Source organism: Papaver somniferum, chromosome 8 (assembly GCF_003573695.1).
Source record: "Papaver somniferum cultivar HN1 chromosome 8, ASM357369v1, whole genome shotgun sequence".
Lineage (NCBI taxonomy): Eukaryota > Viridiplantae > Streptophyta > Magnoliopsida > Ranunculales > Papaveraceae > Papaver > Papaver somniferum.
This window is the reverse complement of record NC_039365.1, coordinates 2,252,548-2,264,668: the sequence shown is the minus strand read 5'-3', so window position 1 is coordinate 2,264,668 and position 12,121 is coordinate 2,252,548. Positions and strand designations below refer to the sequence as shown.

The window sequence follows — 12,121 nt, the reverse complement described above, 5'->3', positions numbered from 1 at the left end:
GTTTCTGTCTTCGAATAAAACTTCTCATTTTTTTTTTGAAATACGCAAGCCTTCCCTTAGATTGGGTTGGTGTTTCTGGTTGTGATTGGATAGTTAATGACTTCTCAATGATTTGGGATTTGTTTGGTATATTTTTCTGAGATTTGGAAAACTTATTCGGAATGAAATGTATGCATTTTGAATAAAAACGAAACCCTGAAGAAGAATACAAACGGTGCATTCATCTTGGGGAAATACAGATATCAAGCGGGAGGAGAAATTGCTGAAGAAATACTAAAGGGAGAGTGCTGGAAGAGGGTAGTACAACGTTTTAGGGATTGAAAATCTTGAGCCATCGCGAGTGAACTATCACACCTCCCATCTTGTCTGTGTTGATGAGCTTGCAGTAACCTCCCAAAAGGAAGTCTGCCACCAGATATGGATCGTCTTCTTTTTCCTTGGGTGAATCGGTCCGAACAACTATCTTTACCGTCATCCTCCCAACTTGAAACGAATTCACTTTGACCGCCATATCTCCGATTTGAAACGAGTTCGGTTGTTGTGTAACCGTTTGAATCTTGGTATCGTCAGTTTCGATAGCATCTTCCAAATTCTTTGCAAAGCGCTTGAATGGCCCAGCGCCCCACTCACATCTCTTGACAGCGTCCGCGCCAGTAATCGCGCTGAGTCTCCATGACAGAATAGGGAAAAAAATGACTGGTTGTAGAGAAGATCATTCGGCCAAACTTACTTGCGTTTGGAATCTATGAGTTAGCGCCAACAGGTCATCTCCAGGTGTCTGGGTTCTATCGATAACTCGCCGATGCGGTAGCAAGTGGGACGGTTTGTTAGAGATTCTTTCGGGCGTTGACATCGGTAGAGGGGATGTTCCCAATTTCGTCTCGTTGTCGAGTACCCAAAAGTTCCCCAATATCATGTCGTAACCCATTTCTTTGACAATGTGGAATTTGCTATGCTTTATAGCGTCTCCCATCTTCGAGGTTAATGTAGCCGTGCGCGTTCAAGGCTTCCCCTCTCGGGTTCTTAATCACGGATGGGGAATGGGTAGCCTCTTGTTTCGTAAATACCGTAGCTTTCAGAGTCTTGAAAGTAACAATGTTGAAGTCAGAGGCCGTGTCGATTAGCCTTTTATCGAGTTCAATACCTCTTAAATAGGACGTGGTCAGCAGTCCCCAGTTGTCCTTTCGATTCCGCTCTCTAAGAGAGCTTGGGCTCTTGGCGTGGCCTCCGTGGAGGGGAAAATCCGTTTGCCCGACACGACACGATTGAGAGCCGTGAAGATATCTTGGCGCTGCACCTTAGAAAGGTAGAGAATTTCGCATACGTGCTTCATCATGGATCGCACAGTCTCGTGCACGGAGTCCCCAAAAACTCCACAATTCCTCACCGGAAGTGGGTCTCGATGTACTCCCTCGTTTCCTAGTTGAAGTTCCCCTTCTTCTATCTTTTCTTTGAAGATATGCTTCAGTCTGTTGCAATCACTGGTTGGGTGGTGAAAAATCTGTGGTAGTGGCAGTATTCGGGGTTTGCCATCTCGGCCGCAGTCGGTGGGCATCTGGGAGATGGTAGTATGATAACATCATCTTGAATCCATGCTTCTAAGAGATCGATCACCTCCTAAATGGGAAACGGTAAATCTAGGGTATTTCCTTCAGCTTCGTGATGACGCATGGAAGCTTTAGCGGCGGACTTCCGTGGCGGAGTTGCTCGTCGTGCTGGTGTTTCGCGTTTAGGCTGCTGGTCTGCAGCTGGGGCCTTCCTTTTTCCTCTTTTGTTTAATACGCTCACCGAGGAGGGACCATATTTGTACTGTTTTCTGATGAGACGTCTATTCCCGCGAGTTTCGCGTACGTCTTCGGCCCTGGTTGGTCTAGCTCTTTCTAATAATGTTGGTGTTGTCGTTGCTGATCGCCTGGAAGCCTCATGGAGCTCAGAGAATGTCTGGAAACTCAGGTTCTCTATCAAGGTGCGGTAAATGGGAGCCATACTATTGATGCATGAATTCACCAGTTGTCGCTCGGTCACGTTTGGGTCATGACAGTCTAGTGATTGAACCCTGAATCTCTTAACAAAATCATTTGGATGTTCGTTGTCCCGTTGGTACATCCTTCCTAGGTCCGAGAAGGTAACTTGTTCAGACAAAAAGAAGTACTTCTTGTAAAATGCGGTAACCATGCCACCCCAGTTGGGGATGTTGTTTGGCGCGATGTTGTTGTACCATGTGTACGCTCTTCCGGTAAGCGATTTTGAAAACTCCCTCAGACGAAGAACGTGATTGTATTCATGTTTGCCTAGGGACTCCAAGAAGCGAGAGACATGCTCACGTGCATTTTCGGTGCCACCGTACATGGTGAATTTAGGAGAGGAGTATCCTCTTGGAAGAGGAATCCTTTGTATTTCAGGTGGGTAAGGAGGTTGATGTTGATGCATGTCTATTTCATCATTCTTGATTCGGTTTCGGGAAGTTGTTCCAGATCCTCTCGTGTGACAAAATTGGACGGTTGACTTATTTCCAATGGGGTTCTGACACGAATCTCTTCGTCCGCGGAGACGCGTTCCGTCAAAGTGCTAGGGTCGGGGGTGTTGGAGGCGTTTCTAATTAGCTCTGGAGGGCGTGACTCACGCGGCAGCCGCTCTGTCAGGGCTTTGAGAAAGACGATTACTTCTTTCTGTGTCGAAACCATATCCGTCTGGGCTCTAGAGAGAACCTCCAGCCGTTCCATCAAATCAACGATGGTGATATAGGGTCGGATTCCTCTGGTTCCTCCGGTTTCTCGTCCTGTTGGTGGGGTAGTTGGAGTCTTAGTGGCGGTTGGAGGTTCCATGTTTGACGAAGCGTTAGGAGCAGTAGCATAAGCTCTGGCCCTGGTGACTGGTGGCATAACTCCTAAAGGAGCGCTTTCAGTACTTCCAGGATTAGCAAGTTGCGCAGGGACATTAGAGGCGGCAGCGGCTCTGGCCCTGGTGATCGGCGGTGTTACACCTGAAGGACTGCTTTCGGTGTTACTGGGGTCAGTAGGTGGCGTAGTGATGTTGTTGGAAGTAGCGTCAACACCAGGGACAGATTCTGCGTTGGTGTTCTCGGCAGCTGATCCGGATATAAGTTCCACCATGTTGGAGTTGGAAGTGAAAGGTGATATCCAAAATTTGGAAATCGATATTGCAACCGAGAGATTGATCTCCCACTGTGGTCGCCAATTTTTTGAGGGTGAAAACAATTTCTGCTGGTTTCGGTAATTTCGTGTGATGTGGTTGAGAAACAAATATAAACCCTAAACAATGTACTGCAAGGGAGTACTTTAGATTCGAGAGATCAATCTGTACAAGTTCGTCCTAAACCAAGAAATGGTCGTTTTAGAATTGCTTCGGTCACAAAGTGGAGGAGAAGGGTTGGTTTTGGGGAGATAGTTGATTCTGGAAGAGTAGTTATTTTGTGACTTGTATCAGAAAGTGGGAAGATAACAGATGGGAAAGATAGCAAACGTTTTTTGATTGTTGTATGCTCCTGACCAGAACTTGTCATTCGGTGGAAATAGGTAATGCCTATTTATACAAGTCGAAGTGAAACGTACTATGATCTCATTAAGAAATGGAAAACGGGTGAGTAAATGGGAGGAGGTGGTAACCGGTAACGCTTGGAATTGATGTTCCATAAAAGAAAGCGTTTCACCATTACTCTTTGTATTTACTAACCGCCTCATCCTTATGACACTTTCTTATAACAGGCGTAGTGTACGCCGCACGCTGTAAACCGCCAAACCAATACCCAATGAGCATCCCCTAGTTTGTGACATGCGTTGATGTCTTGAGTGTTTTCATGGAAAACATGTAGCACGTTGTTTTTGTCTGGAAAGTTGAGCTTGGGAGACTTTCCGGCTCAGTGGTGACCTTCGACGGTCGAGATTTTGCATCTTAAGAGGAAAGGTAGCCGTTGAATATTGCAACCATTCGTTTGGTAGCCAGTGGCATGAAAGCATAATCAGTATGGCTTTAATATGGCCTAGTTTAGGAGCGGCCAAAAGTTAGGGCCAAAGGTTTCCATGCGTTAGCGGATAACCTTGGACGGCTAAGATCTGCATCTAAAGTGGCCATTGATCTTCGCAAGCCTTTGTTTTGGTACCCGCATAGGGAAGGCCGGCATAGTATGGCGCGGCAAGGTGGTTGGCATGCCATTGGCACATGTGGCATGGCATGCCTTGGCGCGGTTTGGCGTGGCCAAAACTATAGTTTTGGGCCAAAGGTTACCATGCGTTGTCTGGCGACCTTGGACGGCTAGGATTTGCATCTAGGATAGAAGGGTGTCCGTTGATCGTCGCACGCCTTCGTTTTGTTAGCCGCATAGGGAAGTCCGGCATGGTATGGCGCGGAAAGGTGGTTGGAATGACATTGACACATGTGGCATGACATGCCTTGGCACAGTTTGACGTGGGCAAAACTAGGGTTTTGGGACAAAGGTTACCATGCGTTGTCTGGCGACCTTGGACGGCTAGGATTTGCATCTAGGATTGAAGGGTGGTCGTTGACCGTCGCACACCTTCTTTTTGGTAGCCGCATATGGAAGGTCGGCATGGTATGGAGCGGCAAGGTGGTTGGCATGCCATTGGCACATGTGGCATGCCATGCCTTGGCGCGGTTTGGCATGGCCAAAACTAGGGTTTTGGGCCAAAGATTACCATGCGTTGTCTGGCGGCCTTGGACGGCTAGGATTTGCATCTAGGATTGAAGGGTGGTCGTTGATCATCGCACGCCTTCGTTTTGTTAGCCGCATAGGGAAGGCCGGCATGGTATGGCGCGACAAGGTGGTTGGCATGCCATTGGCACATGTGGCATGGCATGCCTTGGAGCGGTATGGTGTGGCTAAAACTATGGTTTTGGGCCAAACGTTACCATGCGTTGTCTGGCGACCTTGGACGGCTAGGATTTGCATCTATGATAGAAGGGTGTCCGTTGATCGTCGCACGCCTTCGTTTTGTTAGCCGCATAGGGAAGGCCGGCATGGTATGGCGCGTCAAGGTGGTTGGCATGCCATTGGCACATGTGGCATGGCATGCCTTGGCGCGGTTTGGCGTGGCCAAAGTTAGGGTTTGGGGCCAAAGATTACCATGCGCTGTCTGGTGACCTTCGACGACTAGGATTTGCATCTAGGATTGAATGGTGGCCGTTGATGGTCGAACGCCTTCGTTTTGGTAACCGTATAGGGAAGGCCGGCATGGTATGGCGCGACAAGGTGGTTGGCATGCCATTGGCACATGTGGCATGGCATGCCTTGGTGCGGTTCGGCGTGGCCAAAACTAGGGTTTTGGGCCAAAGGTTACCATGCGTTGTTTGGGGACCTTGGACGGCTAGGATTTGCATCTAGGATGGAAGGGTGTCCCTTGATCGTCGCACACCTTCGTTTTGATAGCCGCACAGGGAAAGCCAGCATGGTGGGGCCAAGGAAAATGGCGCGAATGGCTTGGCATAGTGGGTCCAAGGGTTTGGCACGGACGGCTTGGAATGGTGGGGCCAAGGCAAGGTGCGGTTGGCTTGGCATGGTAGGGCCAAGTGTTTGGCATGCCATTAGCGCATGGTGCGGCTAGCATGGTTGGGGACAAGGTAAGGTGCAGTTGGCTTGGCATGGTGGGGACAAGGGTTTCGCATGCCATTGGAGCATGGTGCGTCTAGCATGGTTTGCCATTGGCGCAGCGGTACGGATGGCATGGTTAGCATGCCTTGGCGCGGAGCTGTGGCTGGCATGGTTTGCCATTGGCACAGTGGTGCGGCTGGCATGGTTGGCATGCCTTGGCGCGGAGATGTGGCTGGCATGGTTTGCTATTGGCATAGTTGGTGCGGCTGGCATGGTTGGCATTCCTTGGCGCGGAGATGTGGCTGGCATGGTTTGCCATTGGCACAGTGGTGCAGCTGGCATGGTTGGCATGCCTTGGCACGGTAGCATGAGAATTAGGGTTTGGCATAGATGATGTCGGTCAATGTTAAGGGTTCTGCCGTGGAACATGACACATAAAAAAAAAGGTACCCTGCTAATCGATTCATAAATGTGCTAATGGTCATAGTGACGTCATGTCAGATGTGCGGTTTTACGATTTTAACTCTAAGCTAAAAACCACCATAAACAGGTACATACTGATGTGTGTGGACCAATGAAGACACCAACTCATGGAGGTAATAAATATTTCATTTTATTCATTGATGACTTTACTCGCATGACTTTGGTGTATTTCATGAGGCAAAAATCTGATGTGTTTGGTATTTTTAAAAAGTTTAAATGTCTTGTTGAGAAACAAAACGACCATTACATCAAGGTCTTGAGAAGTGATAGTGGAAAAAAATACAACAACAAAAACTTTGATAAATTTTGTGAACATGAATGCTTAGAAAGACAACTCATGGTAGGTTATACTCCTCAACAAAATGGTGTTTTGGAGAGGAAGAATCAAACCGTAATGGAGATGGCGAAGTCCATGCTTCATGAGAAGGGTATGCCTAAAGTATCTTGGGCGGAAGCCGTGAATGTTTCTGTCTACTTATTGTATCGATCGCCAATAAATTCCATATGGGATCAAACTCCTTTTGAAGCATATAGTGGAAGAAAACCGTCGGTAAGGCATCTCAAAGTTTTTGGAAGTGTGTGTTATTCAAATTACAAAGGTGAAGAGAACAAAACTTGATGAAGCAAGTGAGAAACGTATATTTATTGTCTATAGTCTCCAATCAAAAGGCGGTTGTATAGCTTGAAGAGCAACTCAATGATCATAAGCCGTGATGTGTTGTTTGATGAAGGCGCTTCATGGAATTGGGATGAAGGTAAAATTGAGAAGATAACCATTATTGTTGATGAAAAAAAATAAAATTAAGCAACTAATGAAATTGAAGAAGGTAAAGAAGAAGAGGAAGAACTACCTCAAACACCACCAAATACAAGACAAGGAGCATCTCCAAGTGTGTCCCCAATGTCTACATCAACATCACCATGACCAAGGAAGATGCAACGGTTGAGTGAAGTGTATGAAAGATGTAACTTTTGTATGGAGGAACCGAAAATTTTGGAAGAAGCTTCAAAAGAACCCATTTGGATAAAAGCAATGAAAGAAGAAGTTTATGTCCTTGATGTGAACGAAACATGGGAGAAGGTAGCAAGGCCAAGGGACAAAGAAGTTATTGGTGTGAAATGGATCTACAAAGTGAGTACAATGCGGATGGATCGGTTTAAAGATACAAAGAAAGGTTGGTGACAAAGGGATACTCACAACAACCCGGTATCGACTACAATGAAATGTTTGCACCGGTTGCTCGTCTTGACACCATTAGAGCCGTGATTGCTATGGCTTCCCAAAAAGGTTGGTTATTATATCAACTTGATGTGAAATCAGCGTTTTTGAATGGAGAACTCGAGAAGAGGTCTATGCAGAACAACCAGAAGGTTTTTTGAATGAAGGAGAAGAAGACAAGGCGTACAAGTTGAAGAAAGATTTGTAAGGCCTAAAGCAAGCACCAAGAGCTTGGTATAGTGAGATAGATGGATACTTCAAAAGGAAAAACTTCAACAAAAGAAAGAGTGAGCCTACATTATATGTAAATACTCAAGGTATGCCTATTCTCATTGTTGCTTTGTATGTTGGTGACCTTATTTTTACGGGTAATGAAGTTCATATGATTGAACAATTCAAGAGAGAAATGATGATGAAATATGAAATGAGTGACATGGGTTTGCTCAAGTACTTCCTTGGTATTGAAGTTCACCAAAGTGAAGATGGAGTGTTCATTTCTCAAAGCAAGTATGCCGAAAAAGTGTTGAAGAAGTTTGGTATGCTTGGTTGTAATCCTACATCAACACCACTCATAGTAAATGAGAAACTCAAGAAGGATGATGGAGGAAGAAAAATTTATGAGACTTATTATAGAGGTCTTATTGGAAACTTGTTGTATCTTACACATACAAGACCGGATATTATGTTTGCTTCAAGTATGCTTTCTAGGTTCATGAGTTCACCTAGTCATCTACATCTTGGCGCGGCAAAGAGGTTGTTAAGGTACATACAAGGAACTATGAATTTTGGGATCAAGTGTCAAATTGATTGGATATTGTGATAGTGACTTGGGAGGTTGTATTGATGACATGAAGAGTACGTCGGGGTATGCTTTTTCTCTTGGTTCGGGTATATTTTCTTGGGCATCGAAGAAGCAACAAACCGTAGCTCAATCCACAGCGGAAGCGGAGTACATATCGGCATCAATAGCTACGTCTCATGTTGTATGAATAAGAAGAATCTTGGAAGATATCCAAGAGAAGCAAGAAGGTAAAACTAAATTTTTTTGCGACAACAAATCAGCAATAGCAATGTCCAAAAATTCAGTTGAACATTGTAGAGCAAGACACATTAAGCTCAAGTATCACTTCATTCAAGAAGCGGTTGAAGATGGTGAGATAGATATAAAGTATTGCAAGACGGAAGACCAATTGGCGGACATATTCACCAAGGCACTTCCCAAAGGAAAGTTCCAACATTTCTGTGAACTTCTAGGAGTAGAAGAACATCACATTAAGGAGGAGATTGTTGAGTAATGCAATGTTCTACTGTTGGCAAACGGATTGCAAAAGGTTTGCAAACGGATTGCAACTGAATAGTGAAACAATGTAATAAGAGTGTAAACCCTATGTTTAAGTTAGGAGTTGACTAAATGAGTGGATGTAGAATATCCACACGTTTTGTTGTATTGGCTCTCTTCTAGCCATGCATAAGTTGGTTGGCGTAGAAAGAAAATGTAAGAGAAAATAATTAGAATTATAAGGTGTTGTAAGAGATGAAGTTAATGAAAAAAGAGAGTGAGAAGAACTAAGAATTCCCACTTCTCTATTAGCAAAATCAGTCCTAAACATATACCTTCAATCACCCAAATAACCAACAATAACATACAGCTTGACTAACCAATTTCGTATGATGCCTTTATCGGTCACAAAGAAGAATAAAGTTCTTTTGTTGCAAGGAGGATCAATTCTTTACTTTTATGACCCAAAAACAACTAGTGTGATACGACTCCAGGGTGCTGATTCGAAGACTACTGAGATGTTCAGTGCACTCCCCCATATGAACAGCTTCATTTCATTGAAAGCTCTAGGAGAAGTTTCTAAGATTAAAAATGATGATATAGAAGCCGTATGAACATTATGATCAATCAGTCTAATGGAGCGGGTCTCAAGGGATCAACTTTGCAATTTACTGGAGCTGTCTTATATCTCTGTAAGTCTAGTTTGTGTTCAAATATTTGTGTGCCTGATGACTATATTGAATGTGACGCTGAAATGTTCCCAGTTTCTCACTGCTGGAAATGAGGTTGTTGGCAAGTTACAACTGAAAATAAGTCTTTGCAAGGCCTAATCCTGGCGTATTGATAGTACTCTCTTAGCTTCATAGCCCCCTTCTGGATTACAATCCTCGGTAAGTAAGTTATTTACAAGTTAGCATTTCAAGTATGCCACGGCCTGTGTTGTTATTGCAGAAGACGAAACTGTAAACTGACCACCTAAGTAAGGAGTATTAGGATTTATTACGTATGTACTCTTGTAACAGGTTTAGTGATCAGTGAAAAGTCTGTGGGATCAAAGCCATGATATGATCAATTTACTGTTCATTTGTTTTGGTATATAATCCTGAAACAAATGCTTATTTGAAGTTTGAAAACATAGTCTGCACAGATTGGATGTTAGAATCATGCAGTTAGTCTTTGAAGGGGGAGACATGATGAAAAGTAATATGTTGGACTATCATAAAGGAATGTCATCGGTTAGCTGCAGAGAAAGATTATATTGTATTTTCTTGTGATGGCGCTTCCTTGGGGAATCCCGGGAATGCAGGTCTTGGTGTATTTATTTGAAAGAACCGTCTCTGCCAGGTGGTTGGGACTATTGCTGGTGGTATTGGTAATGCGACCAATAACATTGATGAGGGGATGGCAGTTGTAGCTGCTGTAGAATGGGCGCCTTGAGTATGGGATGTACGAAGATTGTTGATAGATCAGACCCTAAGGCAGTAGCGGCTGCAGAGGTAATGCTCCTTGGTGTTTTAGAGCAAGATGGAACAGAGCTAAAATGAATTTCAGGGATATAAAGTATAAAATCGAGACCGGGCATCCAAGCGTGCATATTGGTAGACCTCAGTTCTCAAGTAACATTGAGATGCATGAGAGTTGATATTTCAGATTTTGTAATTAGCCATTTTTGTTCTTTGCTTTCGCTTTTTTCAAGTATTGTTTAGCTAATTATGTTGCTGAACCTTTGTATTGTTGAACTTTTATTTTAATAAAAATATATAACTCATTGTGGGTGGAAATCTGACCGTAGAAGCCATACGCAGACATTTACATTCTTACATTTCCTATAGATGCATCCTGGCTTAAACTTAAAAAACAGCGAGGATGAAACTAGATGCATCCCGATGTAAATTAAAAATAAGAAAAAATATTTGAAAATGGGTAGGATGAAACTGTTTACATCCTGACTATTTTAACATTTTTGTCCATTTAAACAGTATCAAAACCTAGATGTCTTTTTCAGTCAGAAATTGTTGATTTTGGTCTTTTTAACCAATTTTGTGATATTTTTACTACTCAGCAAACTTGACTTGCGTGACCCTTCAATCCGCAAACTGCAACATTCCTCAACACTACACAGGACATTGCCCTTTGGAATCCCAGAGGTTTAACTTCACTCTTTAATATCTCAGGGAATGTGCTAATGTCATTGCCGGGGTCATTTGGGTTCTCAGGTGTAGTCAACAAATTTCCGATCCGCTCATACTGATTTTCGAAATGAATAAAAATCCTCCTCTTCTTTTTCATTTCTGTATATTCTGACGATCTATTTACTAGCAACTCGAGCAATTTTGATACATTAACATTTCTTCCATCTCTTTTGATTATGGAAATCGGAAAGAGAGGAGTATGATTCTTGATTTTCTGGCTTTATTACATCATCTTAACCCTTGAAACTAATGTTTCTCTCAAGCTTTTCTACATGTATGGATCATCGCTTGGGTGGTAATGCAAGATATATAATGATATTGATTTTTAATATACAGAATCAAGTTGTAGCTATCACAACTTAGTTGGAGAATGTGGTTTGATCTACAAGGTTTCTCTTCCTCTTAAGCTTTTCACTTGAGCACTTGTGTGGTACAATTGTCAGTTTGTCACGGGGGTTAAAATGAGGGTACTTCATATTTGTTGCCACTTGCCAGTAAAATTTTTTCCATGGTGTTTGAAAGCGAGGGCGTCCACCCAGATCATTTTCGATGAAATTTATAAAAACAACACCTCCTAGAACCTAAAATTCAAATTCCAAATAAATACAATCTAAAAAAACTTAGGACCGCTGAAACTATACATTAACAAATGAAAACATATCAAGAGATAACACAAGAATTGGGGTAATCATGAGTATTACTAACATAATAAGCTGGTGGCATATAAGGATAATAATTAGCCCTTAAAGCATACACAACCTCTGGCTTTACTGGCTCATCATCTTTTTTCTTTTCAGGTTCTTTCTCAGGACCAACAGAATCTAGTTCTGCATGACAGGCCTTTCTTAACTTTCCCACAATCGCTACCGGATCAACATCTCCAATTATCGTTAGTTTTTTCGTCTCCATGTCAATAGACACTGAATCAACACCTGCAAAAAGAAAACAAAAGAGGCATGAGAACCATTTGTTAAGTAGTAACGAAGAATTGAGTATTCAGTTCAGTGAGATGATGGAAATGGAAGTACCAGAAAGGCCAGAAACAGATTGAAGGGCTTTCTGTTTAGTTCTGCTGTCGAGGAAATCTAATTTCAACACTACTTTCATCTGTGTGATAATGTTGGTGCTAGGAAGAAATTCAAAAGGAGTGAAAATCGAAGAAGAAAATTTAACAAACTGTATGGGCTGATAGATAGACAGGCACCAACTGTATTTAAAGTGTGAATGCAACAAGTAAGAAACATTGATGTTATTGGTATGTCAACACAAGAATAGTGTCACTTGTCAATGACTTTGAATAAGAAAATTCTTCTTATTGAAAGTCTTCGAGTCTTCTATATAGCAACAAATTTTCATTTATGATATATATTGACCAACAAGAC

The 12,121-nt window shown here is 43.0% G+C and overlaps 1 protein-coding gene across 1 annotated transcript; it reads right to left on the bottom strand.

Annotated features, from left to right (window-relative positions):
• Positions 1-11,372: 11,372 nt before the first annotated feature.
• On the bottom strand, positions 11,373-11,901 carry LOC113303837 (heavy metal-associated isoprenylated plant protein 12-like). Its single transcript, XM_026552923.1, has 2 exons — positions 11,768-11,901; positions 11,373-11,671 (listed from the first exon to the last, which is right to left on the bottom strand). Exons 1-2 carry the CDS (start codon positions 11,844-11,846, stop codon positions 11,400-11,402), a joined length of 351 nt encoding a protein of 116 aa, XP_026408708.1. The 5' UTR covers positions 11,847-11,901; the 3' UTR covers positions 11,373-11,399.
• Positions 11,902-12,121: the final 220 nt, after the last annotated feature.